The sequence below is a fragment of the Falco rusticolus genome, chromosome 1 (assembly GCF_015220075.1).
Source record: "Falco rusticolus isolate bFalRus1 chromosome 1, bFalRus1.pri, whole genome shotgun sequence".
Classification (NCBI taxonomy): Eukaryota; Metazoa; Chordata; class Aves; order Falconiformes; family Falconidae; genus Falco; species Falco rusticolus.
The window spans coordinates 82988302-83016102 of NC_051187.1; the positions used below are offsets into that span (position 1 = coordinate 82988302).

Consider the following 27801-nt stretch of genomic DNA (forward strand, 5'->3'; position numbering starts at 1 on the left):
GAAGTTGACAGGAGTGACGGGAGATTTGGCTCGCTCTGAGATACCCACCTCCCAAGCCTTGGGGTCCCTGGGATGACCAAAGGGGAAATGGAGTCAGTCGAAGTGTTCACGTCTGAAGGCAAAGGCAGGGGCTTGAAAGCCCGGAAGGAATTCTTGCCTGGGGATGTCATCTTTGCAGAGCCAGCCTATGCAGCCGTGGTTTTTGATAGGTAAGAGAAAAGCACTTTTAAAACACGGACCAGAAGTAGTCTTGATGCAAAATTTCATCTGGCTGGGTGGGTAGAAGTTTGAAAACATCTGGACAACGTCAGAGAAGGGTGCGAAGGGAAGTCAGAAGCACTTCTGTAAAGACACATTCACAACTTACAATGAATGTGCTTCCCAGGGCTCAAATCATTTTTTTACTTTTAATATGGTGCAATCTGCTTCCAGGATGTGCTCTTGCAAGGTGCTCGGTGCTGCCAGCTTTCACCAAATGCGGTGAAAGTTGTGTGTATTCCATGCCTCACAATACTGGACCCATGTTACACTCTGATGAACTGCCAAGAATTAGTGTAATTAAGGTACAGCAATCTCAAACTGACTTTGCCGAAGCCTCCAATGTATAATGTGTGATAAAAGTGAGTTACTTTGTGCTCTGCTGATGTGTACCACCTCCCAGCTGTACACACAGCTTCATTGCCCGCTGCCTTCAAACTAGAAGCTGGTGGGGATCTGTGAGCGCTACTGTCTCTGTTAAAGTGATCATGTATTTATAGCTAGCACAGTTAACTGAAGGAGAATTTCAGCTTTCACGGTTGCATGAGACTGGGTTTAAATTTTTGTTCACACTGATGTAGCCAGAAACTGAATTCTGGTGCAAATGTATTTTTCTTTTCTGCTGCTTGTTTCAACGATGAGCAACATCCGATCAACTTGTGCTGCCAGTGAGGCTGGTAGGTGCCCACTTCTGCCCTTCAAATCAGTGGAAGTTTCACTTAAATACCCCAATAGCTAAAGGACATAAAGAACCAATTTCTATGTTAATCTGCTATGGGATAAATCTAGAAGAAAGCCTTCAGATATTAATGGATTATTATTTTTTTAGTCTTACAATGTGCTGAGAACAGAATTTGGCCCATAACTTTAGACCGAGGAGTTAGATGCCAGCTGAAGGTTTCATTCTGGGCTTAGGAAATTTGTGAGCACTCTTCAACGGCATCATGGTGAGTCCCGAGACTGAATTTTTTGCCCCAAACTGCCAGTGACTTTAGGGAATATTCTGCACACTAAATAAGGTGGTGAGTGATTCTGCTTAGCTGAGCTTTCTCTGATCAAATCAGCTCCCTTTACAAAGCCTGGGACACAAGCAGAGCTCATGCTGCTGTTTTAATCTTGGTCATTTTGTAGCTGAAGCTGTTGTGCTAGTGTGTGATGTGGCAATAGCAGAGAATTGGGGATTAAATGGACAGAGCAGGAAATAAGGGGTTTTTGTGTCTTTCTTTCACTTTTTCGGTGCCCTTATACTGTCAGTGGGTAAATGTGTTTATGAGTCTTCACAATAGCAGCAATGACACTTTTTAGTTTTTATTTTAATATGTCATCACAAAAGCTCACATTAAAAATGTAATTTAATTCTAAAATTTTAATTTCTTGAATTCTTGATCCTGAGCTCAGTTACTGTAGCTAGTGACAAAACCATCTCTCCTTGATATGTCCTTTTAGCTCTTACTTAACTTTCACTTGTGTCACTAGCTGGAATCTTGCTGTAATACTGTTTGCTGCAGAACTAGCTATGGACAATTATTTCTCCCATATGCCTTATTAAAAATACTAATTATCTTTTAAGCCATTGCAAACATTTTGACTTTTGTTTGCTGGTTGAGAATTTATTTTTTCTTCTATGTAAAATGTTGTGAGCATCATGCATAGAGTAGAGCTGCCTGTGTTGAAGAGCTACAACTTCACTGCATTTTCAAATGTCATTTGTGTAATGTGAGATAAGGGGAGAAACTATCACCACCACTTGGCTCTTAGACTGCAGACTGTGTCTTAGGCTTAGGCTTCCAATGGAAAAACTCGGATGGGGAGAGATGTACTTCCCTCCCTCCCCAGGCTGGATTTGTTTAGGTCCCAGAGGGCAGGTCCAGACATTAAGCAGCAAGTACGGAAGATAAATGCATCCCTTCTCTGCGACCAGAGAGGACGGGGATGGCTTCAGTCATTCTTGTTTCTCTGATTCTTCTTCACGCTGCTTTGCAATGATAATGAACTCTGATGCTCCCGTGACAGATTTCACCCCAAAGCACTTCATACACATCACACATTTGGAAAAATACATTCCGAAAATCTCTGAAGCAGGTGGTGGCAACTAAATGCTTGTTGGTTAGTGCTTGGCTGGGCCTGAGATGTAATGGAAACATACATTTTTCTTTCGAAAACTGCCCTGATGTTTTTCCTACACACACAGTGCTTTGTTTTTGAAGGTACCTTCTACCACTATCCCAGAGCATTCAATTGTATAAAGCCTCACTGAACTGATAGTTATCGAAGAAGGGTAGCGTGGATCCTTGTAGAACCTGCAAGAACAAATCCACACTGCTATTGCCTCTGCGTGGATGTAGTCCAGTGAAGAAGTTTTTGTGTTTCCTTGCCCACAAACACATATGTGTATGTCCTAAAATTGGTGTTGAGTCTACATTCTTAGAAAGGGTCTCACCCTGCATTGGGAAACCTGAAGTCCAGAGTCCCTCATCCAAATTCAACTCAGCATCTTCATCACTTGCTGAAAGCAGCGTATATGTGTGCTATGGAGAGTGGATTCAAGTATGACTGATTGGTGGGTTTAATTTTTTAGCTCAGGTCCTATTAAATATGTGACCAGATTTTCCACAAAGCTCAGCTTTGTTTATAAAGGCAACCATAGAAGCGCTAGATTGCAGAGTTGGTCTGTACTTTGCAGCCCTTCGAAGAGCTCAGTCCTTTGGGAAGTCTGGGCCCAGTGTGGATGCTGAGCCCCTGAAATCCTGCCCCTGATTTTGCTGTTGAAATCAAGTTCTGTATGTTATGTATATGGATAGCAATCGTACTGTAAGTGGCCACACTGCGATCTTCTGCATGACTGCATGTGATATGGCAACACAGCAGGTGAAGCGAGGGTCTCTTTTTCAGATTAGTAGGAGCTGCTTTCCAAAGATACAATATGGTTTTGTTGGTTTGGTCGTACTACAGGATGGAAAGCAGCTTGTGTTTGTGCCTGGGCACAAAGCTGTCAAGAGATGGGAGGTCCTACTGTTCAGAAAAGGAGGGAGCCCCATAAAAACTGATCATCATTCGACCTAGTAAAGAACATAGTTATGAAATGAAAAATTTGCATTGTCTGCTCTAGGTGTTTAACTTCAGGCGTGTAAGTGAGAAACCCCACCAGAGGGCTGTTGCATAGCAGAAACCTATTTTTCTGACTGAGAAACTATCAGAACAAACCTCTTTGCCCCAACTGTACAGGGACCTAGGGAGCCTGAACAACTCACCTTGGCAGCTGGTGTTAGGTGCTCACAGCAGGAATGTGGATATACCACGTTTTGGACTGAAACGATGCAAAGGCCTTTCTTTAGGCACTGTCACCCAGCAGCAGTGTGTGAATTGCTGTTTTTCAGAAGGAGGATGAGTTTGATGAGGCATTGGGAATTTTATTTTGCTAGGAAAAGAAGAAATGTTTTCTTTGACAAAAATCTATAATCAGCCATCATACTCTGAGCAAGTAAGACCCATTAATTTAACTGGGTCAGCCTACAGGGTGATGTGGTAGCTTGTCTGGCAATATGCTTTGAGACTCGGCTTGCAAATTAAGATACCCAAAGCTAAGGTCTGGTATAAGTGTCTGTGTAGCGCTAAGGGCAGGATTCAGTTGCCATAGGTGTTTAGTGTCAGTTGAGATGCCCCAGGGTGTCTGAGGCATCCTCTTAGGGTTGACAGGTACAAAACAGGATTTATGAGAATCAGGGCTCCTCTCAGAACAGATCCATGTCCCTGCAGAGTCTAAAATAACACTAGGCTCCTATGTCCAGGCAAGTGAATCAAGTCCTAAGTGCCCCTTATAAGTAACGAGCACTGAATACAGACATCTACCTTTGTGAGCTGAATGACTTTCCAGATCCCACCGTTTTGTTAGAATCTCTGCTTAGACACTGAGAGTACAAAGGAGCACATCTAGGTGTCTAATTCTGCAGACTGGAAGTCCCTGAAGGTCCCTGAAGTCATTAAGGCTGGTGAGGGCTTGTACTCTTCAACCCAATGATAGCCATCTGGGAGGCAGTTTCTTACCCAGTGCCAGAGACTTTTAGTCCAGAAGTACACAGAACTCAAAGCGAAGCTAGAGAAGCTTCCTACAGACATCAGCTGGCTCATGGTTTCTTAGATTTTAAGCCCAGGGTATGACTCACAAAGATAACCCTGCTTATTGCAGGGGGTTTGGACTAGCTGACCTTTAAAGGTCTCTTCCAACCCAAATATAGACCTTTTGCTTAACACAGTGGTTACCTGGAGTTGACTCCTGCATCAGGCCTGCTACTTCTACCTGAACTAGAGCGAGCTGATCAGAGAGACAGTGAATACTAATGGAAGAGTGGTGCAGAACCCGGTATGATCTCTGGTTTTTTGTTCTTGGGATAAAGTACAGACACACTCTGATCTGTGTTTGAGTCAGCCTTGCTGTTATCAGCTGAAATAACACTCAGAAAACACCAGTGTCAGGCCTGCTTTGCCCTAAAATAGATGCAGAAGGTTGGAAATAGACCTTCTCAAGGGATTCTTTGCTTTCATTTGGGTCGTTTTCTGATTTGCAAAGCCCCTGTGCATTCCCTGTTGACCTTACCTCTCACTGAAGCTTTCTCTAGTGCTCTGCTTACGTGCTGGGGTTTAATCCTCTCTTCCCTCTTCCCTTGAAAATCCCAGTTCTCCTTTCCTCACTGCCACCTTCAGGGTGATGGCGTTCCTATTGCCTGGGCTCTATGTACAGTATGTGACATTTTCCTCTGGCATGTCAGTTGGCTGTCAAGCCTGTAAGAGTTTACATTTCCTACGGGCATGGGGATGCCTGATATATCCCTGTCAACCTTCATCAAAAGAAGGTTTGCTCTTTAACCCGTGGGGTTTGAGAGACAGTAGTCAAGGCAGTGTCGTGTGGTAGAAAGACAAGATCACAGGAAAATCTGCTTGATCAGTGATCTGCAAATTGCTCAAAACCTGAGATTATGCAATTTTTGCACTTCTTTTTGATGTATAAAGCAGGCCCTAAACATTTTCCAAGGGAAATGGGGGGAGCTCCATTATTGTAGCTGGGACAACCAAGGGATATAAGAAACACGTATTTTTCTGTAACAGTATGACTCTGAAAAGATTATGGAAACAAATTCTTTGAGTTGATACCAATAAAACCTGGGAGCTAATGTGATCATATTCTCGTTGTTTAAAATTTTCTGGGGTTTGATTTTTTTATTATTATCTCATTTGTTCAAAAGCTTAAATAAAACTGGGAGAAAACCTACCTTTTTAAAAGAAAATCACACTCACAACTCTAAAAAGGGGCTGAGGAATCTTATAATGAAAGACTAAAAATAAAATAGTCTAAAATTAGTCTGAAATAAATCCTCCACTCAAATCAGGCAAACTAGGATGTGTCATCCCTGACATTTTAAAGATAAAAGTACTAAGCTCCAACTCCCTTTTAAAGGACCAAAACTATTCTTGTGCTAATAATTCACCATTATAGGTATCCTCAGTAGAAGCCAGCTATTGAATACCTTCCTTTTCCTTTCACTGCTGAAAGAATAGGTGCATTAGGTTGTTGTATTTAATTAAGTGTTATAGTCTCTGCTTTGAAAGCCAAGTAGACTTTGCCTACATCTTAGGCTATTCTTATGCTGTTCTCTGTAGGATGTTGAGGAGAGAGATGCCTAGCCAGCAAACAATAAAAATGAAGCAGGTGGACTTAGCTGTAAGTTAGGTCACCGGGGTGTATCATCTATGATGTACAGAATAGAATACACTCACATTAAATAGTTTGTGAGCTTCTCACCATGTTCATTATCTATTCGATTAAATCCTCTGTTCCTTTGCACTATAGCCATCTCAAGTGCCTTTTCCAGATCAGTGAATGAGATGCTGTGGGTGCTGGATGGGAAATGATTGGCAGATATTTGGATTGTGCATGTCTCAGAGATGAGGTTAATACATTTCCTGGGGCAGTGCTCAGCCCTCTGTCCTGGCAGGTCCAACAGATCTTAATCCATCTGAATCCAATCCAAGAAGTCACAAGAGCTTTCTTTTTTTCACTGAGAGCTGTGCTTGCGGGAGCCATGGTTTAGTTGACAGTGCTCTGTCACCTCTTGCATTTGTTGGCTGGCACATTGAATCATTGCTTTTGTGACTGTAGCTACGTCCAGGATTAGCAGGAGCTGTGTATCTCATCTATGTAACATCACTGCTCATGAGAAGCTGAGAGTTCAGCTCTGCTGATACTTGGAGAGGCCAAGGAAACCTGAGGCTCCCCAGAAAGTCAGTCACTGGTACCCGCCTTCAAGTCAGTCTTAAATCCCGGACTTAGCAAGGCTTTAAGAGGCTGAGGTCATCACTGTGCTAATGAAGATCCTGCTTTTGGGCAGGGTGAAAAAAAGAAGTTCACATTGTCTGTGGAATTTAGCAGTGAATGGGTGGCCAGAGATCACCCCAGAGGCTGTGGTGCACGCAGGCACAGCAGAAAGCAGCAGTATTGTCCATGTTAAAGCGAAGAAAGCTGAGCACTGAGTCTCTGAGGGTTCAAACCCCCAGGGCTCCTGGGTGGGTGCCACACCAGAAGGTACCTACCCAGGTTTCGTTCCATAAACTTTCAGTGCTGCCTGGCCGTGCAGTGCCCGGATACATGGGCATGGGCTGCTGTCTCTACAGGGAGGGGGAGTCTGGGCTGTCCGGAGCCATTCTGGGTTGTGTTATACACTGTCTCAGACAGACAGAGAAGTTTTTATAGACCAGTGATTTCCACAGGCTTATCCTGTGAGGTTTAACCTCAGGCTGCTCCCTCTCTCCTTGGGGGACCTTAACGATCGCAGAGCGTGTGAGAGGGGACACTGTGGACCACTGCAAGCCTTTGGTCCTTGGTGTTGTTTACCTCCAGGACAGTTGGTATCAGAGCCTGGTGTAAGGTCCAGCCCTGTGGCCAAGGGAGAGCCCCACTTTGCCATGCCCTTTCGGGGTGTCCGGCTCTGAGGTCCTCTGAGACAGCAGGAGTTTGCACAACCGCCTAGGAGCACATGGGGGATTTAGGTGCTTGCAGGGTGAGACAGTGCCTAGGCAGTGTTAGTTGAAGATTTAGGCAACAGATCTCAAATACCTGTGTCTCCTAATTTCTTTACTGCACCAAGAGTTGAGCCCAGGCCTCTGCAGTCCTGGTGACGCACATAATCAATAAATCCAGTCTTCTTTTAAACCATTTCTGAGCATGAAGGATCCCGTGAGGGTTTTGTGAGAGATGAAGTATGTTTTATATCTACCAGTCAGATTACCTATGAGTAATTGTGTCTGCAGTTTTAATACACATGAACTGTTCCTTTGCTTTCTCGGAAAGTCTTGTTTAACTTTTTTTTTGTGCATTTCTGCATCTCCTCAGAAATGAGGGCTTTCTAGGGCTGTCGGTAAGTTCTGCTAGCTGGATTTGCTTTGGAAACTCTGGACACCCTATGTGATAAACAGCAAAATGCAAAGCCACCATTTCAGTATTTTTCTGTTGTGAGAGCAAGCTGAGGGGAGACAAGCGCCTGTTTGAGGATTTGGGTTTTGCTGCACTGTATTCCCTTCTGACCTGTCATTCCTCTCTACAGTGAAGTGTCTTTAACTGCAGGCAGCAGGAGGGAGCCCTATTCCCTGTGGAAGATATCTCCCCGTGCTTCCTGGTACGATGTAACAGTGCAGGTTTTATCAGCGCTCTGGCTCTCCTTTGCCTTACAAGGAGTGTAATCTTTCTGCCCCCCTGCCCTGACAGCTGACAGAGCACAGCCTTGCATTTCTCACCAGCTCCTAGCTCTTTCATTTGATATAATGAAGCTGAATGCAATCCCCCTTCCCGGACACAGGCTCCCCCCTGCCCCATCCCAGGTTCTTGGCTTGTGTCAGGCTTGCACCAGCACTGCTCACTGTTGTTTTCCAAACCTCGTTTTTGGCTGCTGCAGGTCGTCCTGCTTTAAATCAATGGCCCTTTTCATCCTGCAAGAGCCAAGACATAGGGTGGATTGTGTCAGCAGCTCATACAATACTGCCAGAGGAATGAAAGTGCATTTTAAATGTACTGTGATAGATATAAATATGCATACATATGTTTATATATATATGTGTATAGTGGAGAGGCAGGACAGTCTTGGGTCTGGGGACTCTGGGGCTGTGGGTCTGATTCCTGCCTGTGGCACATCTTCCTCATGTCATCATCAATAATTTTTTTATTACCTTGTGTCTCATTTTCCTCACTATGAGCTGTGGGAAATGATAATGTTCCCTTGGTAATGATGCCTCTGTGGTCAGTGAGCTTTTGCAATGAGAAGAACCTTCCTCCTGGGACCAGCAGTGTCTAAGCAATGGAAATTTAAATTCTCCTGTACTGTCGAGCCTGGCTGGAGGCAAAGTGGGCCGTTGCCTGGAGAATCAGACAGCTGGGGACACCAAATGAGGCAGTGAAAATCCTTCTCTAGCAGGAAGGGGAAAGTCCCAGAGTTGTTTGGGCAGGAGATCAAAGTGTCTCAGCCTCTCCCAATGAATGAAGTCCTAGGAGCAAGCAGCTGGACATGTGAAAGGGGCACATGGGGGAGGTTTCCCCTTGGTCTGGGACCCTGGGCACTCAGGGCAAGGACATGAAGTTAGACTTCTTCAATCAGCATCCTCTGATGTATTCCTCCCCTGGCCTTTGTTATGGTTATATACATACAATTGTAGGATGCTTCTTGGAAATCCTGTTCTGACCCCCACAAAGAAGAAACCTGCCCATTTTGGAAGATGTTTCCCAGTTATCCCATGACCACTTAACTCACAGTAACCTCTCAGCTAGTTAAACCGCAGAGCCAGGAGCAGGAATAACTCCTGAGCAGCACTTACTGCTGCCGCACCAGAGGAAAACGTGTCAGACTTTTGGATCTGGAGGTGAAATGTGTGTCACTAGCCCATCTGCAGGAAAGCTTTAAGTGGCCTAAACAGCACATTGCTAAAGCTGACACAGGACTAAACAGGGAGGTCTTCATGCCCTGAGAGCAGAGCACATTCTCACATTAGGCACTGTGCTTATTATCTTCAATGCTTAACGACACCCCCATCGGTGGTGTATTCTGCACCACTGGCCAGCACTAAATCATTGATGTTCTCAGCTCAGCAACATAACAGCCTTGTGAAGACAAAAGATCACCTGGATTTATTAGTAAAATCTTATGGTGTTCATAAACGCAAGTACTGCTCTCTAAATGTGGTATTACAGCCAGCCTGTAATATTTTAAATTACTCCCTGGCCAGTGCACCTGTGAGCTCTTGAGAGTTTGTCTTTCCTCTGTGTTCAGCTGTTTGGTGTTTGGTGTCCATCCCCAAGTAGCTGAAAATCCACTTGTCCCTCAGCAGTCATGCCTGGGGATCTGCTGAGTGGCTGGAAGCCTGTCCTGGTCACTCAGACCTTCACTAATCCATGTTGCGCATCTGTCTGGAGTCACTGGGACCAGGATAGTCCCAAAACCACCCAGCCTGGGGCCCTGTGCTGCTGTCTGCTGATGGTGGACAGCCATGAGATATGTGCCATAACTGAAGGAAGGAGGAAGAGATGTAAAACACTCTGTGGTGAGATCTACCTCGATGGAGGATGTTCTGTTGGCTTCTTCATGCCATTTCCAACAGAATGCCACAATTGCCAAGTGTAATGACTCCATTACAGCAACACATTTAGCCTGGAGGCAAAAAGAAGTGACAAGTAAAGCTGCTTTTTAATCCATGGAAACATATCTTGGTTTCAAGCAGCACAAAACAGAGTTTCCCTATGCAACCACTTCAATCTATTGTTCTTCATTTCTGTTGTATGTTTTTATCCCTACAGTGTGCCTGTGCCTAAGGAAAACTTGGGAGAGCAGTTAGGATGGCTCAGAGCTGTGCTCCTGTTTTGTCCCTCTTACCCAATGTTTTCTTAAGTCTCTTGGGCATGGTGGTGGCTGCTGCTCCATTTTGTGACCTAGTCCATGTGCGGCCCAGGAGAGCCTTAGTGCTCAGGGAGGTGTTCACTTCAGCCAACTTCATAGGCTTTGCAGGCAGGGGAAGCTCTCAGGCTGGCTCTTTGTCTTCGCATTCTTCTTCATGCTTGCCTGAGCCACAAACTCATCAGGCATCTCCTTTCTGCTCAGCAAATGGGTGGCTGGTGTTTCAGCGTTGGCCAGACAGAAAATGAAAACAGACTGTAGATCCTATTAACAGTGGCAATGCTGAGGAGGAGCAGATGAGCTGCAGACAAGAGCTGGGGAATGCTTTATTACTGTCCTTCTTGAAACAAAACATTTGTCTTTTTGACGTAGCCAAACAGAAAAGTAACAGCACCGGACAAGTGCACGAGGATTAAGCTGGGTGGCATATATCTTCATTCTCCCAAAAAAACTTGAGAGGTCCATCCTTAGTGACTGGGGGGAGCCAAGGGACACGAAGAGGGCAGGACCCTCGCTGGGTGAAGCCGGCCCTTCACTCAGGTATGAGCCAACGGGTCCTTCTGTCCTTCCAGCCTGACGCACCTTGTCTGTCACACCTGCTTCAAACGGCAGGAGAGGCTCCACCGCTGTGGCCAGTGCAAGTTTGCCTACTACTGCGACCGGACCTGCCAGAGAGCGGCTTGGCTGAACCACAAAAACGAGTGCTCTGCCATCAAGAGGCATGGCAAAGCACCCACCGAAAACATCAGGTGAGAGCTGACCCCTAGGGGCTGAGCTGGCAGCCTGGGGACAGTGGGAGAGGACAAGGCATCCCTCCAGAGGGTGGCAAGGAAGAGCTGGACGGCCTGATTTGGGCAGGGTGGAAGTGGGAGACCATTTGGGAAAGGCCAGAAGCATTCCTGAGCTGAAGGGATGGGGATCTGGAGGAGCATCTGGGGTGCAAGGGAGTTGTGCTCCTGGTTGGTGTTATTTTGGTGCTGGGCTCCAAAAACTCTGCAACTGAACGTGGTGAGGAAAACCCATGTGGGATAGTTTAGGAGGTGTGGGAAAGTGTGGAGTAGGTGGAAGAGTGGAAGAGGAGATGAGCTCTTCCCCAATTTGTCTTTGATTTGGCTTCACATCCCAGCTCTGTCATAAGAAAATGAGAGGAATCCCCAGGGAAATGAGAGCTGTTGTGGAGGGCTGGGGACCTGGGTGGTCTGTAGAACTTCTCCAGATGAGAACGTAGATGCTGGGGCAAAGCCCTGCATCTCCCCTTCCTTCAAAAGCCCATGAATAGTAACCAGCCCTCAGCCATCCAATGCTGAGCCTGTCTTGGTCTGTTTGCCTGTGCAGTTTCCCACCCATAAAATGAATTTTGATGGCCCTTTGGTCCCTCTCCGTGTGGTGGGTGGTGGTGGTGCTAACATCTGGGGCTCTCTCCTGGCCAGGCTGGCTGCCCGCATCATGTGGAAGATCGAGAGGGAAGGCAGTGGGCTGGCAGAGGGCTGCCTGGTCTCCATCGATGACCTGCAGAACCATGTGGACAGCTTTGGCGAGGAGGAGAAAAAGGAGCTCCGTGCTGACATGGAGAGCTTCCTGGAGTTTTGGCCGCCCCAGAGCCAACAGTTTGGCATGCAGAATATCTCCCACATATTCGGAGTGGTATGTCAGATGGGTGGGAGAATAAATGGGGGGCTGCTTTTAATGACAGCTTCCCAGAGAGAGATTCCAGCTGGCCTGAGTTGGGGATGGCTGAGTTCATCCCTCTCTTGCTCTTAAGAGGCTGTAGCGATTGGGATAGCTGAGACCAGCATTTGCTGCAGGTGGTTTGAATATTGCCCATTTCCATCTGCACCACTTCTGCACTGACATGGGGAAACTGAGGCACAGCAAGGGCAAGGTCTGAAACATTTTACTTGTCTAAACATGCAGGCAAGTGGCTTGCTCAACCTTAGGTGCTGCATTGTCATCACAAATCCCACTGGGCATCTCCCTGCACTTGGGAGAACTGAGAAAATCTAGTTAAATATATTTTATTAGATATACGTAGAATATATTTGAATATAGCAGATCTGTTTTAGTATATACATTAATGCCTATTATATATTATGAGCATTAGATTTTTACATGTATGATATAAATATATATATTGTATATCTATAATAAAAATAGGTAAACTATACTAAATGTATTTAATAATATCTACTAACTTGTTAACTCCAAATTTTTGTTCTCAGTGTAGCAGAGAGGGAAATTCCCAGAAGCCAGTTCAGGCTGAGCTACTCTGCCACCAGTCCTGGTACAAGTCAGAGTATCCTGGGCTGCACTAACCCCTCAGCTAGCAACACTGCCAAAGGGGCCAGGGTGAGCTGAGACGAGACACATGCTCTGCTCCTAGCTCTGCAGATGGTTGGTGTCACAGAGAAGCCGGCTTTGCCAGCCCTAGCATGGGAAGGGGACACAGCATCCCTTGGTACCCACCCCACAAAGGAAATCCAGTCCACTGGGTGCAGGGGGACCTGTATACTAGTGACCAGCATAGCTTGCCCATGCAGAAGTAAGGAAGTACAGATAAAGTACAGAATCAGTTAAGAAAGGAAATAAAACAATTAACAGGGTAAAATAATTAGCAGCTGAGTTAATAATTTCCTTTGGTATATCCTATCACATTTTCTCTTTGCAAATAGTTCCTTTGTTTATATTTGTGACTAAAACCTGTTCCATTCATATGTGATAGTAAGGTACTGTGTTGGAAAGTGTAATAATTAATTCTTGGCATGTATGTCATGCAAAAGTAGTCATTCTGAAAATTGTTTGGAACTCATAACAAACAATAGCAATTGGTTTTTATAAGCTCTGTGGGCCACCCAGAAAATGTGACCAGGTTGAGTGCAGCTCTCAAGGTTAATTTCTATCTTATACCTGTTTTAATATGTGTGAACTTTGCTTTCTGCCAATGCTCTGCTTGAATTGCCTCAAATTAATTTTCCTGTGACCTTTTTCTGAATTACTGGCAGGAAGCAAATAAAGGAAACCAATGTATGGTCAACCCAAATTTATCTTAGACATCCCAAATGAATATTAACAGCAAATATTCTGCAACATTTACTCAGCTCTGCTCTGGGCTGGTCCATCTGCATGAGTCCTGCATTGCTTCTCTTCTGATGTTTTATCCCAGCTAAAGTTGTTGTTTCTACAACTGCCTTCTGCAGTGGTCATGTAGGCACTCCTTTCTCCTTGAAGCTGGGAGATGGGATGCTGGAGATACACCACTTCTGAAGCATCAGCAGGAATTCAGAAATCCTGAATATAGCCGAGTTCAGCTTTTTCTCCTTTAATGCTTCTTCCTGCCTGTTTTGGGATTAGATCAGCTGCAATGGCTTTACCCTCAGTGACCAAAGAGGACTGCAGGCTGTTGGTGTGGGAATCTTCCCCAACCTCTGCCAGGCCAACCATGACTGCTGGCCCAACTGTACTGTCATCTTCAACAACGGCAAGTAAGTGGATTTCTTTCCTCAGGTGCAGTGGGGATGCATCTTAATGGGCAACTCAGCAGAGTGTGCTAACCCCACAGTGTCAGATCTCTGCCCCAGCAAATCTACTCATTCTTGTTTCCTTCTCTAGCTCAGGAAAAAAAATAATCGGGATTTTCTTTCTAAAAATGAACTGTTTTCTCTCTCATTATTTTTACTTTAAAAATTGTTGTCTGATGCACTAAACAAATATACAAATTTGACCCCAAATCCAGTGAACCAGCAAATAATTTTCCCCTGGTTTCTGTGAGTTTTGAAACCAGACTCAAAGTGTGTAGATAAAGTACTAAGCAGCTGCCCAGATCACCCCTTATATTGAGGCTTTATTTATAAATAGTTAAGGAACAATTGCGGTTAATTATTAAAGATTATACGGAGTCCACAGTCCAAAAATTTTTCATAACAGAAGCTTGCAATCAGCCCTATATCACTATTTGCTGATGTGTTTATAACCATTCCTAATACAACCCTCATTTTGTGGAAGTGTACCATCTCTATTAATCACCAATTAACTCTTTAGCAAAGGGATCTTAATGAGAATTATGACTGTTATTTGCAAACTGAGTCATGTGTGAGTGCGGGATGCCCTAAGCTGCTGGGCATTCCCCATTCCCACCCAAATCCTGTAAGAAAAAACTTCTGTGGGACTTGTGAAATTGAAAAAGATTAAGTGGGAAATGGAGGGTTGTTTGAACAGAGCTGGGAGCAGAGGCTGCTGCTCTCAGTGCCTGGGGCAGCCCACAGGAGGGCTGCTCTGCTCTCCCCAGCCTCCAGGCCAGAACAGATAGGAACTGCTGCTGATGCAGCAAGTTGCATCATCTGCAAGACATTAACTGTGGGAAACTGCTTGCCACAAACTGCACAGCCACCGTATTTCATCCAAATTTTCTGCTAAGGTTTTACAAATTCCTGTGTTCACCGAACTTTAGAGCTGCAAGTTAACCCCCAGCCTCCCTTCTTTAACTAACGCATTGTTTGTGCACTCCAGTTACTGCTGCTGCTTTTACCTGATAAAACTATACCAGCATTTATCAAGCAGCTGGTAAACGAGCAAACAGAAAACAAAACTACACTAGAATGATTGCCTTGGTGGGAAATAGGGTCTGATCCAAAGTCAGATTTGAGTCTGTACTCTGATATCCAGTTGCCCTGGATCAGATCCATAGCCTCTCCAACCAGCCTGGGAAGTGGAGGAGGTAACTAGCAGTGGTAGCAAACCTGAAGTCTGAGTTTCTGGGTGGTAAGTAGAGGAATGGCATTTTGTTTGCCTGGCAGCTTGTCAAAGCTCCCACATGTATCCTGTTACTGACTTTAAACTTGACCATCTGTTTACTGGCCAGGAAAATTATAAAGGTTTCTTGTCTTTCTGTGGAAACCTGATGGTAATCCCCTGTTGTGGGAACTGAACTCTCTATAAGCCACTCAAGGCAAATACTGGACTTGAGGACCCACTAAACTCATCATACAGAGCACAGTCCTCGTTGATGATATCCTGGTCTGATTTCTATTTCAAACTGTGTTTTAGAGAGCACGGCTACTGATGTCAGTGGAGACATTTCTGTGCAGGACAACTAGCCCCCTTGTGCCTGCCAAACATGTTTTGCACACCCCCTAGCCAAGAATGCTCCTAAAATCACAGTGCCAGGACAGTTCTCTGCCAAGTTCTCCCTGGCCCAGTGATGGGCAATTTGGTTATGGCAGCTGCATAGCAAAAGTGAAGCTCTCATGCAGTGAAACATGTGTCAGCCACAGGGAACCCCCTTGTCTTCCATATGCCCTACGCCGTCTACTCATGTGGGTTTTTTTTGGTTGTACTTGTACCTGTGTAAACTGCAGATGTTTGTTTTGTCTTTCAGTCATGAGGCTGTAAGATCAATGTTCCACACACAGATGAGGTGGGTCAGTCTTGAAAGCATTATCCTCCCCCCTTGCCCCATACCCCTCATGCCTGGTGTTAATGGAAAAGCTGCAGACAGCCCAAGGGGCTCTCTCTGCAGAAAATTTCACTTTCCCCATTTTCTGAACTTCCACTCCTCTCCCGTGTAAAGCCCCACTAAACCCACACCTCACTTAACTCTGCATTTTGTAGTAAATTAAAACAATAGTGGTAATACTGTGACTGTCTCCCCCCATAGCAAATTCCCGCTCTGCTTTCCCAACCTTGGCTTCCTCCCTGTCAGTATTTCCCTCCTTCACTTCTCATTTCTCCTCCCCTGACTACGGCAAGAGCATGAAAGTCAGGACAAGGTCTCACTAATCTTGTGCAGCCCAAAATAAAACCTTACGTATTAGGAGATGAGAAATGACTGCGTTACTGACATACTAAATAGTCCATGTTTCTTTTGCAACAAGTAGTGCCCGTTGAACGTGTTGCCTACAGTAGCTGTACCATGAAATGTAGGTTTCATTCTTTTTTCTCATAATACCTAATTAATGTCTTACCTGTTAATGATGCCACTGTTACCTGATCCAAACTAAAGAAATCACCAAAATATATGCCAAAAAAAAGTTCTTTGCTTAGCTCACTGCACTTGGTATATTATAGTCAGTCCTGTTAAAGGGACACTGTTGTCTTTAAACTTTAATTTCAAGCAAACATGCAGTCTCCTCAAATAAGACATGAAATGCTTTTGAAGTACTTTTCTTCAACACTGACCCTTGGTACATTATAGATAGGACCATAAAAAGGGGCAAATGAGTTTCGCTTCTCATAATAGTTGCTATTTTGGGGCAATTTGAGTTTTGAGGTATCAGGCCCTCATTGTGCCTGTGTGTGCATCTTTCACGGTCCTTGGGGGCTGTCTGCTTGGGGCAGACACTGGGGAAAGAGCATGGGACAAGCTTGGTGGGTACACTTGGCTGACAGTGTCTCTTTAACTATAGCATTTAAAATAAGCCATGTGTTTCCAGGCTTATCCCAAATGCTATCAATCCCCTCCACACAAGGGATGGCTGCTTAAAGTATACCTACGGTGCTTAGGCTATCAGGGGCATCATGAAAGTCAGAGGCTTGATTTTGCTTCTCTGGTTGCATGACTCACTTTAATGAGGATCCCATTAAGTGTGAACAGGAATGTTCAGATATGTAGGCCTTTCTGGTGGCAATTACTCTTTTTCACGCACTTTTTCCTGGAGTAGCAGGTTGCACCTTTCTCTGGCTGGTGGTGTCCTGGGGTTGCAACATAACTAATAGCTGCCCTTTGTGATGATGGCATGTTTAGTGATGAATTTTGTATTATATATATTGTTGATACGATCTAACACCCAGAGAAGGTCCAGATCAGCCTGAGAGTAGTTTTCACAGCAGCTTTGGCACAGCTAAAATACTTAGCTACGCCCTCGGCGCTCAGAGCTTGTAGCAGGAATTACAAGGAATTTAAAAGGGAATTACAAGAGAATGACACTCCCTTTGCAGTAATATGATCACACAGAAAAAGTTGTGTCCTCCCCAGAAGATTTATTTTTAATGCGCTTGGTGAGACCTTTGAGTCCCATGACACCTATACCTTTGGTGAGACCTTCGAGTCCCATGACACCTATACCTTTGGTGAGACCTTCATTGGGTCCCATCTACAGCACCTTGTGTTCAGGTGGGAGCCAGCAGGTCGTCGTGTCCGTCCCCCCCCAGGTCCATCTCATAGCAGGCACTTACATCAAACACACCTTTGAGCTCAGCAGGAGGATATCAAGGCACGCTGCTCATGGTGAGGGAATCCCAGCACTGATGCACCACACTGCGGTGCAGTGGCAGGGTGGGAGCTCAGACCATGGGGCTGGCTTCGTTGGGATAACCTGTAAGTATGGCTGGTGCAAAAATATCTTTAACCAACTGTTCTGAGTGGAGAGCCCAAGGTCACTGGTCTCAAGTGCAGTGAATTATTTCTCACCATGGTTAGAGTCACTAGTAGGTGGGGGAGCAGGTGGATACAGAAGCACCACCTTGCAGATGGTGTTTGATGAAGCTTTTTCCGTTCTGGCCAAATTCTTCAGCCAGTTGTGCTTGTCCAGCCCCTGGAAATGAGAGATGGCCCAGAGTAACTGTGGGATTTAGCGTGTAGAGTGAAATAGCAAGGGAATAATTTTGACTACCCGCATTACCTAAGACCTTTTGCAGGGAACGACATGAGAGAAAGGCAGGTGCAAAGGTCTGGCTTTCCAAAAGCCTGTCATCAAGGCCTGGGAATTGAATTGTGGTTTATATCAGCATTAGGCAGATTACTAATATAAATGATCTATTAAAAAATAGCTCAGATCAAATTAACTATTAAAAAAATAGACTATTTCCAGAGAATTGTTGCTGAGCCTTTAGGTAGAGATGCATGAACAGGGTGAGGACATCTCTTATCCAGCACCTAGAGGGAATTTATCTTAACTTTTCTGAGTGAAAATGATACTGAAAGCAGCACTGCTCAGGATCTGGGAGTCTAGCCAAGGATGTGCGGGTAGCATGCAAAGCAGTACTTAAAAAAAGCCCTAAAGTTCAAACTCAGCATTTTGCAAGGCTAGTTGAGTATTTCTGATCTCAGGGTTTTCTTCTGGCTACATCTCCTGCAACATAATAAAATTTTATGTCTAGATTCAGCCCCCATCCAGATAAAATAATGGAGCTGTAATCTGTTTATAGCTCAAACTCTATATATCCCTACCAGGGACTTGCAGAGGGGCAGGAGAAACTGATGTGACCACGCTTTTTCTCTGTATTCAGTTAACCAGGCTGCTGCGCATCTCTGTATGACCTCCCTGAAGAGCTAAAGCAGCACCTTAGGGCAAGGGCTCACCTCTGCAAGGCAGGGGCAGGTCGCAGGATTTGTTCCTGATGATCGCTTTATGGCTGCACATTTGCTTCTGCTGCTTCTTGCAAGTCCACATCTCATCTCCTTTGCACTCAGGATTGAGCTGCGGGCACTGAGCAAGATTTCTCCAGGGGATGAGCTGACTGTTTCCTACGTGGATTTCCTCAACCTGAGTGAGGAGCGGCGGAAGCAGCTGAAGAAGCAGTATTACTTCGACTGCACCTGTGAACACTGCAAGAAACAGATCAAGGATGACCTGATGCTGGCAGTGAAGGCGGGGGAAAGCAAGGTATGGTTTGTCCTGCTGGGTCCAAACCCAGAGGCGGCTGCATCTCCTCCACCACGACAACTGTGTGTCTCTGTGACCATGGTTTGTCAGCCTGCAAACACTCAGTAAGAACAGATTCAGATTTTGGCTGAAGCCTGACTAGGACCAATGTGAAAAATAAGAACAGAACTGAACCTTGATTGAGCACACCACCAATTCAAGCCCACCATGCAAGGCCAATTTAATCCCCACTATGTAATGTAAGTGAAGTTTTTAATTACAAAAAGCCCACAAAAGTTGCCTTTAACTCTAACCTAAAAGTCCATCCTCAGGCAAAATGCTAAAATATTGGAAAATTAGATCTAGAGCTGAGAAAAATGCTGGCATTTAGATTGCGGGGTTTTTTTGGAGGAACTGAGAGGGAATCAAAGTTCTGAACAGCAGAAAGGAAAAGTTGTTGCAGGTGATTTGTGGTGACAGGACTAAGGAGCGCTGCTGAAGCAGTATGGTTTGTAAAGCGTGTACCATCCCACTGGCTCCAGGGATGAAGGAAGCCTGAATTTCCCATCCTTCCTTGCAAAGATCTGTCACAGGGCGTTTGTACCATCGCTTGGCATCTGTGCATGCTTGCTGTGGGCAGACTGGCTGTGAATAATTAACATATTTGACTGTTCATTTTTAAGTAGTCTGTGTTTTCCTTGGAGGTCTCACAAGTCATGAGTGGGAGGGTGTAAGGCTGTGTCTTGCTGTCAGCGGTAGGATGTGCTGCTTGGCCAACAGCTCCAGTTCATGAGCATGCTAGTAGCTCTAAGAGTTTCTTTTTGGTTCTTCTGCCCAATGGTATAATTGTTCATATTTTTTGTCCTCTGTGACAGCGTTAGCTTAGGGGATTTTTACTCCTGCAAGCTTTACAAAGTGTATAAGGGAAGGCAAAGCAAGGCAGGGCAATTTAATGTATTATCAAGGCATCGATCTACCTGTGTCAGGTTCTCCCCTAATGCAAAAGACCCTGCTATATAATCCCATTGCTAACTTATCAAGCTTCATTTTAAAGCTAATCCTGACTACTGAAACTCACCACTTCTGACACAAATCTGTCCCAGAGCTCAGTCCCCTGATGCAGAAGCATTTTTATCTGACTTTCTGTAGAAGTATTTTCAAACACCTCCTCCAGCGGACAGCATAAAAAAAATCTGAACTCTCATTCAACACTTGCTATCAAGCCTTGACTGAGCAGTGGATACACCATCCCCTTTCTGTGAGCATTAGAGGTGCTCTGCAGCACACAGTGGGAAGACATGTGCTTTTGGGTAAATGTCCTCCGTAATCCAAAGGGCTTTTATAGTAAAAGCCTGCAACTGTGCAAGGTGCATGATTTCAGCTATTAAAAATACACTCCATCCACAGACAATAAGTATCCAGACTGACCTCACCAGCAGAGCACGTGTGCTTGCTGCCAGCTGTATCGCATTTTCTGAATTCAGGCTCACTTGCCTGAGAGCAGTAACGTTCACAGCTGCGTGGAAAAAGCATTATGAATATATGCAAGATTGACAGTTTACATCCTCAACAGCTGCTCCGACCTCCAGTCCTTCACCCCTTCCAAATAGTAGCAAAGTTCCCATTGTTTATAATGGCAACAGACTTAGGGATTTAGTAAATGCAAGAGAGTATTTTTATTAGATAAAGCCACCGTGGAAATGCTGTTTAAAGTAACTGTTCTGATAGTCTTTACTCAGACAGCATAACAATGTGATTTGCAGTGATGTTAACGTGGCCTTTGAATGTACTCTTCACACTAGGACACCGTGTGTGCTGCTCAAACAGCTGCCAAAACCTGAGTAGCTATGATAGTTTCAGTCTAATAATATAGAATAATAAATCATTAGACATACTTATATATCCATAAATAGATGGGCATCATATGGCTCTGAAAAATTATTGGTTTTCCTTCCATAGTAAACTTTCAAGAGCTTTTCCCAACTAGTTGAATGTCACAGATTCCTCAAAAATCTGATTGACCAGATGTGGGAAAGACAGTGGGAGTGTCCTGTGGTCCTAACTCCGTATCTGTGTACTTCATGGCATTGGGTCTTCGCTTTTGATCCACAGCCAGAGGTCCTTCTTGGCTGCTGGGCACATGCCCGTGCTCTGGCTCTGTTGTATGTCTCCAGACCAGGCTCTTCCTGCAAGATCCTGGAGCCACGTGATCGTGGGCTGATTTTAGATTTCCCATTTACAAAAAGGAAGGTCATGATAGCTAGAGTCATTCGAAAATGCAAATTTGAAAGGCTCAGAAAAGCTGAAGATGAATGATGGTGCTGGATATCATAATGTTATATTTCAGCATTAAATGAAGGAAGAGGAGGCAGCTAATTGTGAGCTGGTTAGTGTTTTGCCAGGCATGCCTACACGTGCATCACGGCTTCAAATACACAGTGAAATCCAAACTCCTTTGAGGTTTGTGGGAAAACCCATTTCACACTCTGGATGCGGCTGAAATCTGACGTCAACCCTCTTATGGTGGCTGGACTTAATAACAGCATTTCTTAGAGTGGGTAAAATCTAGTGATCTTTCCTATCCTTATTCCACCCATCTCTCATTCAAGAGCCTCATCTCTCTCAAGCAGCTGTGCTATGAGCACCTGACACACACCAACTGGTGGCTTTCACAGCCTCTTTGGCATCTTGTGAGACCTCCCAGTTGCAGAGTCGATTTTGTCCCATATCCAGAGAAGTGGGGGGAAGAGTCGAGGAACCCAGTTTTGCATGTCAGATGTACATAGCTGCTACCCTGATGAGCAACACTCCTGCTGAAGTCAGGAGGAGCTTCACTACTCCGCTTGATAGCAGGGCCATTTCAGGCCAGTCTCAGGCAGGTCTGAGAGGCACGCTGGTATGTACAGCCAGTGGTAGGAAGGTAGCAGGTGATGTGGGAAGCATCCTGCTGAGCTGATTTGGGTTCCTAGACTGTGGACCAAGCATCCCTTCAACCAGGGTATTTTGGCATGTAGTCAAGCAGTGCATTTTCCTCACTGGTTTTCCTCTTGTTGTCCCCAGCCCTCTGCAGAGACGGTGAAGGAGGTAATCCAGTTCTCCAAGGACACTCTGGAGAAGATCAGCAAGGCCCGCATGGAGGGACTTTACCATGAGGTGAGTCCCAGTACTTTTGCTCTCTTGCTGTATACGCACTGCCAGGGAAAACAGGTCTTGTCAGTCTCTATGTCAATGGTATAAGGATGAAACAAACCCCCACTGCTGTAACCTGAATGTCACCATGTGAGTTCTGCCCTCTTGGCAGATCAAATGGCAAAGTCTGACACTGGTTTCTGCCTCTGTAGAGCATGACACTGTCTAAGACAACATCCCAGACTGATTTCCTTCATAGTGATGATACAGGGACATTCAAGTGACTTCCACTGATTGGCACAGGTGTTGAACCAAGGGCTTCCTTGGCAAAAAACATGGGCAAGTGTAATGAGTCAGCTTGGCCAAGTAGCCTCAGGTAGTCCCAGGGAGAGGGGTGGCACAGTCAGGAGAGTTGCCACATCACGCTGTGGGCTATGTTTGCCTGTGCTGATCTCCTCTTCACCTCCTGGCTCCTACATGTTGTTCATGTCGGGTGCTGAGGATGGGGGTGTGATGTGGGAGACCCACACCCCGCCTGGAGCAGACCATAAGGACAAAGGGTGAGAGAGCTCAAGCTACTTCTTCCTTTCTCCCTCTTTTGCTGACCCAGGAAATATTTGTTCTCTTCAGAGTGTAACAGCTTCAGGGAAACACTCCAGGTTGAGCAACAGCCTCTGGGTTTGAACTTACTTTGGGAAAGGCTGAAACCCCTCCGAGAAGAAATCGGGAGGTCAGGTCATGGCTAGGTGCAGATGTGACACAGCTGTGCAGGCAGGTATGAGGCAGACGTGGGACAGTACAGCTCCATGTCTCTAGCCCCAGGGGGTCGTTAAGAGCATTCGTTGCATCAGGTGCTTGTAGGAGGTTGGCTGGATGGCATTGCGGTATAAAAGCCCTGTAGTCACTTGGTATCTGAGAAAACCCAACCTCCTGGAGTCTTCCTTCTCCTGAACAGTAGACATCACTTTTTCCTCACCAGTTTTATGAAAGTAACCCTGGGAGAGAAAGCTTTGAGCACTAACCATTTACTAGGCTGATGTTTCCCAACAAGTCAAAGCATATCCTATCTTCCCCAACTTTCATGGAGGCTCACTTGGCTTCTAGGACTGGTACAGACCATGCAGCTCACAGGGTTTTGGTGTGGCAGCTTTGGGGCCAAAGGTGCCCTGACTTGCCCTTCCTCTCCCTGTTTCCTCCGGGCACAGGTTGTGAAGCTGTGCCGTGAGTGCCTGAAGAAACAGGAGCCTGTGCTGGGGGACACAAACATCTACCTCCTGAGGATCCTCAGCATTGCCTCTGAGGTGCTTTCCTACCTCCAGATGTTTGAGGAAGCAGCTGACTATGCCAAGAAGATGGTGGATGGCTACCTGTATGTCTGTGCTGTATTTTTGGCAGCTTTCTGTTATTATGCAACTTTAGGCAGTGTGTTTAAGAATAATATTCTTAGCGGTGCTGGCATTCAGCATTGGGACCTGATATATATCACCATTCAGATTGGGACCTGATTATATCACCAGCCAGAGGCACCCCTTCTTAAATGCACAAGAGCTCCCTAACACCTTGGTTTACTGAACTGTAACTGGCAAATGGTTAGGGTACATCATTCATTAGGCTTTTGGTTTTGTTTCAGAAGCATCTCAGGGCTGCCCTGGAAGCAAGGCACAGCCTGGGTGCAGGGCAGAGAGGCTGTGGCTGCAGGAAGTGGTCTGGTCCTCTGCACCCTGCAGGAAGGAGAAGTTGCAGAGAAAAGGCAAACTGTGTCAAATGGCTGTCGCTCAAGATATCCCTTCATTCTTGAATAACACATGGATTTTTGTATTGGCTGATTAGTGTACGCAAGTCTTGTGGTAAAAGCTCTGTGAGAACAAAGAAATTCAGGTTTAGTTCACATAGATCCAGGGCAAACCTCACAGTAAAAATTATGTGCTTTATTACTACTGAGGTTTTACTACAGGACTGATGAGTATTAAGTAGAAAAAAAAAAAAAAAGAAAAAAAAAAGGAAACCACAGAGCAGAGAGAAAAGCCCACTGCGTCACCCTTCTGCTGAGAGCACCTCATACCTATTACTTGTCTTTTTGGCCAGTTCTACCCCAAAAAGCCTGCGATATTTTTTTTTTTTTTCAGCAGAGTGACTGTGACCTCCCTAGCTTGCAAGCCTGACAAACCACTTCATGTCCCAGCCTTGTCACCGAGCTAATTGAATGACACGGAGGAAATTGCTTCCCCTCCCCGTTTCTCGGTTTTTGAGGCCAGGGTGAGGACTGCAGTGATTTCCCTCCTTGCTTTGAGGTCTGCCAATTCAATAGGCCAAATAAACTCTTGAAGGCACGTTTTTGAGTAAGTCCATTCTAGCTGCCTCAGCTTCTAAAGTTGGATGTAGAGGCCAGGTTTCATTTTTCCCACCTCAGGTACTGACCATAGGGGAGTGATCTGCCAGTCCCCTGAGGCAGGGATGCATCTCCAGGGGATGAGATGAACATTTCTGGAGTTTCTGGAACCACCTGTTTCTCTCCCCACTTTGAATGAGAAGCTGTTGCATTCTCAATTTAGGCATGGCATCAAGCGTCTGAAGTTAAGTTGGTGCTGTCTGGGCTGTAGGGTGAGATCTGGGTTTTGTTTGTGCCAAAATAATGTGGAATGACAGAGCTTGGCATTCTCCAGCCCAGGTGTGCAACTTTCTGTTTGCAAGTTGTTCATCCTCTTTCACAACAACTCATGTCCTCATATAACTCATGTCCTTGTGTAACTCATGCCTGCCCCTCTCCAAGCAGACCTGCACATTTCGGTGGCACCGCATGCAATAGGCTTTTCACTTGAGTAAACAGTCTGCTCTTTGGAAAACATATTATGTCACTGACAAACATTTAGGAACCCAGATCTTTTCTGAACTAAAATTACTCAATGTTTTTCCAGGAAAATATACCATCCTAACAATGCACAGCTGGGCATGGCTGTGATGCGGGCAGGCGTGACTCACTGGCATGCTGGTCTCATTGAAGCCGGGCATGGCTTGATCTGTAAAGCCTATGCCATTCTCCTGATAACCCATGGACCTTCCCACCCAATTACCAAAGACCTAGAGGTAGGTGTCGTCTCCTGTGTTGTCTTTGCTGTCTGTCTGGGGAAAATTACATTCAAGCTGTAGAAACAACCCATCTGTAACAGCTGACAGGTGTAAGAAGCTGACTGCTTCTTACTAGTGTTGTGGTTTTCTCTATGTTACAGTCTCCTGGGAAATGCATGTCCCTTCCCATGGGAAATTTCATCACTGAAAAATAGCTTTTATCCTGCACCAGGATAGACAATAAAAATAGCCTTTGAGCCCCTGAATCTTCTTGGAAACTGCTGTGCCCAAGGACAGAGCCTGCCATTCTTCGAACAGCCTGATCTCATGCTTTTGGGTGGATGGTATTACCATTTGACTATGTCAAATTACATGAGGCGGACGTTCCCAGTTTACCAACTTATTTTCTTTATCGGTGTCCATTCTTCTTTACCACTCCCCAGTCCCTCTAAACTGCAATGTGTTTTTTCCTCACTTTTTTTGCTAACTTAGGGTCAAGAGTTGCAGATCCCAGGGAATTACATCTACTCAGATACAATGAACTATTTACAGTTGTGGCTGGGGGCCTATAATTTCTTTAGTCATTAATTCACTTGATGTGACCTGTTGGCTTTACAGCATTCTCCTTTGTTAGCCAAGACATTTACACAATACCAAATGAAATCTTTATTGATATCTTAGTCCTCACTATAGCAGAGCTATAACCTTTATTAGCACAATTTTATATCATCAGAAAAATGAGTACCTAGTACCTAGCAGAGGTCGAGACCCCAACACTTCCATTTCTGTGTTTTCCTTCCCACTTACTTTAGGAGGAAATTAATGGATATATGGCACATGCTTATCTCTGTGCTCCTGAACCAGGGTTGAATAAACACACAGACAGGTGTAAAAAGATTTTCTAAAATCCCTTCTGAGCCTCTGCTATAATGCAGCACTAGGAATGACTCTGCTTGTGGTGAATCCGGGGGTGCAGGGAGTGCAACTGTGATGTGGTTGAAGAGGAGCTGAGCATCCCTCTCCTGCTCCCTGCCTCCTCCCCCATGAGGTGACCCCCATCCTGGTGATGAGTCACACCAAGGGTCAGGCCCAGGCTGTGGGTGGGAAGCACACTCGCTCCGTGGCTCTGCACAGCATTACCTCTAGGTCCTGCATCAGGTTTGGGAGCACGAGGCTTCCCAGCAGCCTGCAGAAGAGCTGGGTTGTAGAGGAATTATAGAGGACTGTATGAAAAATTTATTTGTAAAAAGGTTGTGATGATTGTTAAAAACATAAGGTATGAAATGTTAAGAAAAAAAAGAAAAAAAAGGAGGGAATTGTAGAGGAATGAAGCTGGGTTAATTAACATTGATAACATACAGGTGTGGGCTGGCTTCAGGGGCAGTGGGTTGGCTGATGTAGACATGGTGCAGCTGTGCCTGGTTCTGTTACGTGGTTGGATGGAGGAGGTGCAGTGTGGTCTGACCTCTGGAGGAAGGAGATACAGCACAGACAGTAGAATCTGACCAACAGTAAAGCCTTGTTGCAGCCTACTGGTTTGCTTGTGCTGCGGCACTGGGTGAAGGAAGGGCTGATGTGTTCTTCACCTTCACAGTACACAGGCAACCAGGTTTGAGGAAGTAACTGGATGTCTGTGTCCAGTCAGCTTTGGTCCTGCTGCTTGGACACCTAGAGCAAGGTGCATCAGTCATTACACAGCCTAGGGCATCCCTGAAGGACAGGCCCCATTTTCAGGCAGCACGTTATTCACTTGCTTCAAGATCCCCCTGCATCACAGGCTTTGTAACATGTTGTGTCCCTCAGGTCATGCGTGTCCAGACCGAGATGGAGCTGCGTATGTTCCAGCAGAATGAGTTCATGTATTACAAGATGAGGGAAGCTGCCCTCAAAAACCAAAAGATTCAAGTCATGCCTGAACCCAGCAATGAGACCTCACCAAGCCTCTTCCACAAGAAGGAATAAACCCAAAGCTTGACACAAATTCACGTGTCACTTGTGACACCTCCAAAAATTGGGAATGTGATAAAGGAATGCGATATATCCATAAGGATTGTTTCCAGTGGCACCGGTCTGACAGCATGGACCTGCTGGAGGAGACTCCTAAAATATCTTCAGAGGGCTCAAAGTAGAAGAGATCTTGGCAGAAATAACACCCTTTTTTCCACTAGCATTAAAAATCAAAACAAAAAAAGCTGTTATAAAATTATTTACGTTTGTATTGAAAGCCTGTTTCTCTCTTTACAATCCTGAGGCTGAAGTCCTTGTTTAATTTTAATTGATTCTTTCCTAAGTGTTTTTTTTCCTATCAGGTCCTTCTGATGACATAATTTCTTTCCAGTGATGCCCATGAGTGGTTGACTGAGGGATGGTAGAAGTGGGAAGCTGGTTACAGAAAGTGTCATGTATGCCTGTGGGCACTGAGTGCAAACAGAGTAAGACCCACAGATGGTGTTCTGTGTAAAGTGGTGTTTTTCTGATGAAAAACTGCTGAAAAATTATTCTGCAGCTGACATGGGTGCAATATCCAACTGTGGGCACTTTGCAAGCGAGACTAAGTGGAATTACTTCATCAGGATAAATTAATCAGGGTAAATTAGTCTCCTTAGTTAAAAATCAGAAAATGTCTGCAATGATGGCAGCAGATGGACATGAGTCTGTGCCAGAAACCAGTTGTGCTGATGTGATGCACTGGCTGTGTGGATTGCTCTAACTGAACAAGTGGTTTCCAGGGAGGGCAATCCACCTTTGCTCACCTTCAAGGTGAGCTGGGGCTCTGATGCCTTTCAGCGCCTGCCTTTCAGCTTAGACAGGTGCTTAATCAATTTTGCACCGAGCAAAAAAGG

General features: G+C 45.3%; 1 protein-coding gene across 1 annotated transcript; it reads left to right on the forward strand.

The window, feature by feature from the left end:
* SMYD1 (SET and MYND domain containing 1) lies at positions 1–27207 on the forward strand. The gene is made up of 10 exons (XM_037387378.1): positions 1–209; positions 10760–10936; positions 11618–11831; positions 13536–13666; positions 15559–15597; positions 18592–18784; positions 21824–21916; positions 23098–23261; positions 24808–24976; positions 26762–27207. The coding sequence occupies exons 1-10, from the start codon at positions 73–75 to the stop codon at positions 26918–26920; spliced, it is 1476 nt and encodes a 491-aa protein (XP_037243275.1). The 5' UTR covers positions 1–72; the 3' UTR covers positions 26921–27207.
* The last annotated feature ends 594 nt before the right edge of the window (positions 27208–27801 follow it).

What these genes read in the sequence shown, in the direction of transcription:
- SMYD1 (XM_037387378.1), top strand. Translation starts at nt 73, where the DNA reads ATGACCAAAGGGGAAATGGAGTCAGTCGAAGTGTTCACGTCTGAAGGC. An exon ending in AAGATGGTGGATGGCTACCT is followed by an intron (nt 23,262 to 24,807) that starts GTATGTCTGTGC and finishes ATGTTTTTCCAG; the next exon opens with GAAAATATACCATCCTAACA. An exon ending in CAATTACCAAAGACCTAGAG is followed by an intron (nt 24,977 to 26,761) that starts GTAGGTGTCGTC and finishes TGTGTCCCTCAG; the next exon opens with GTCATGCGTGTCCAGACCGA.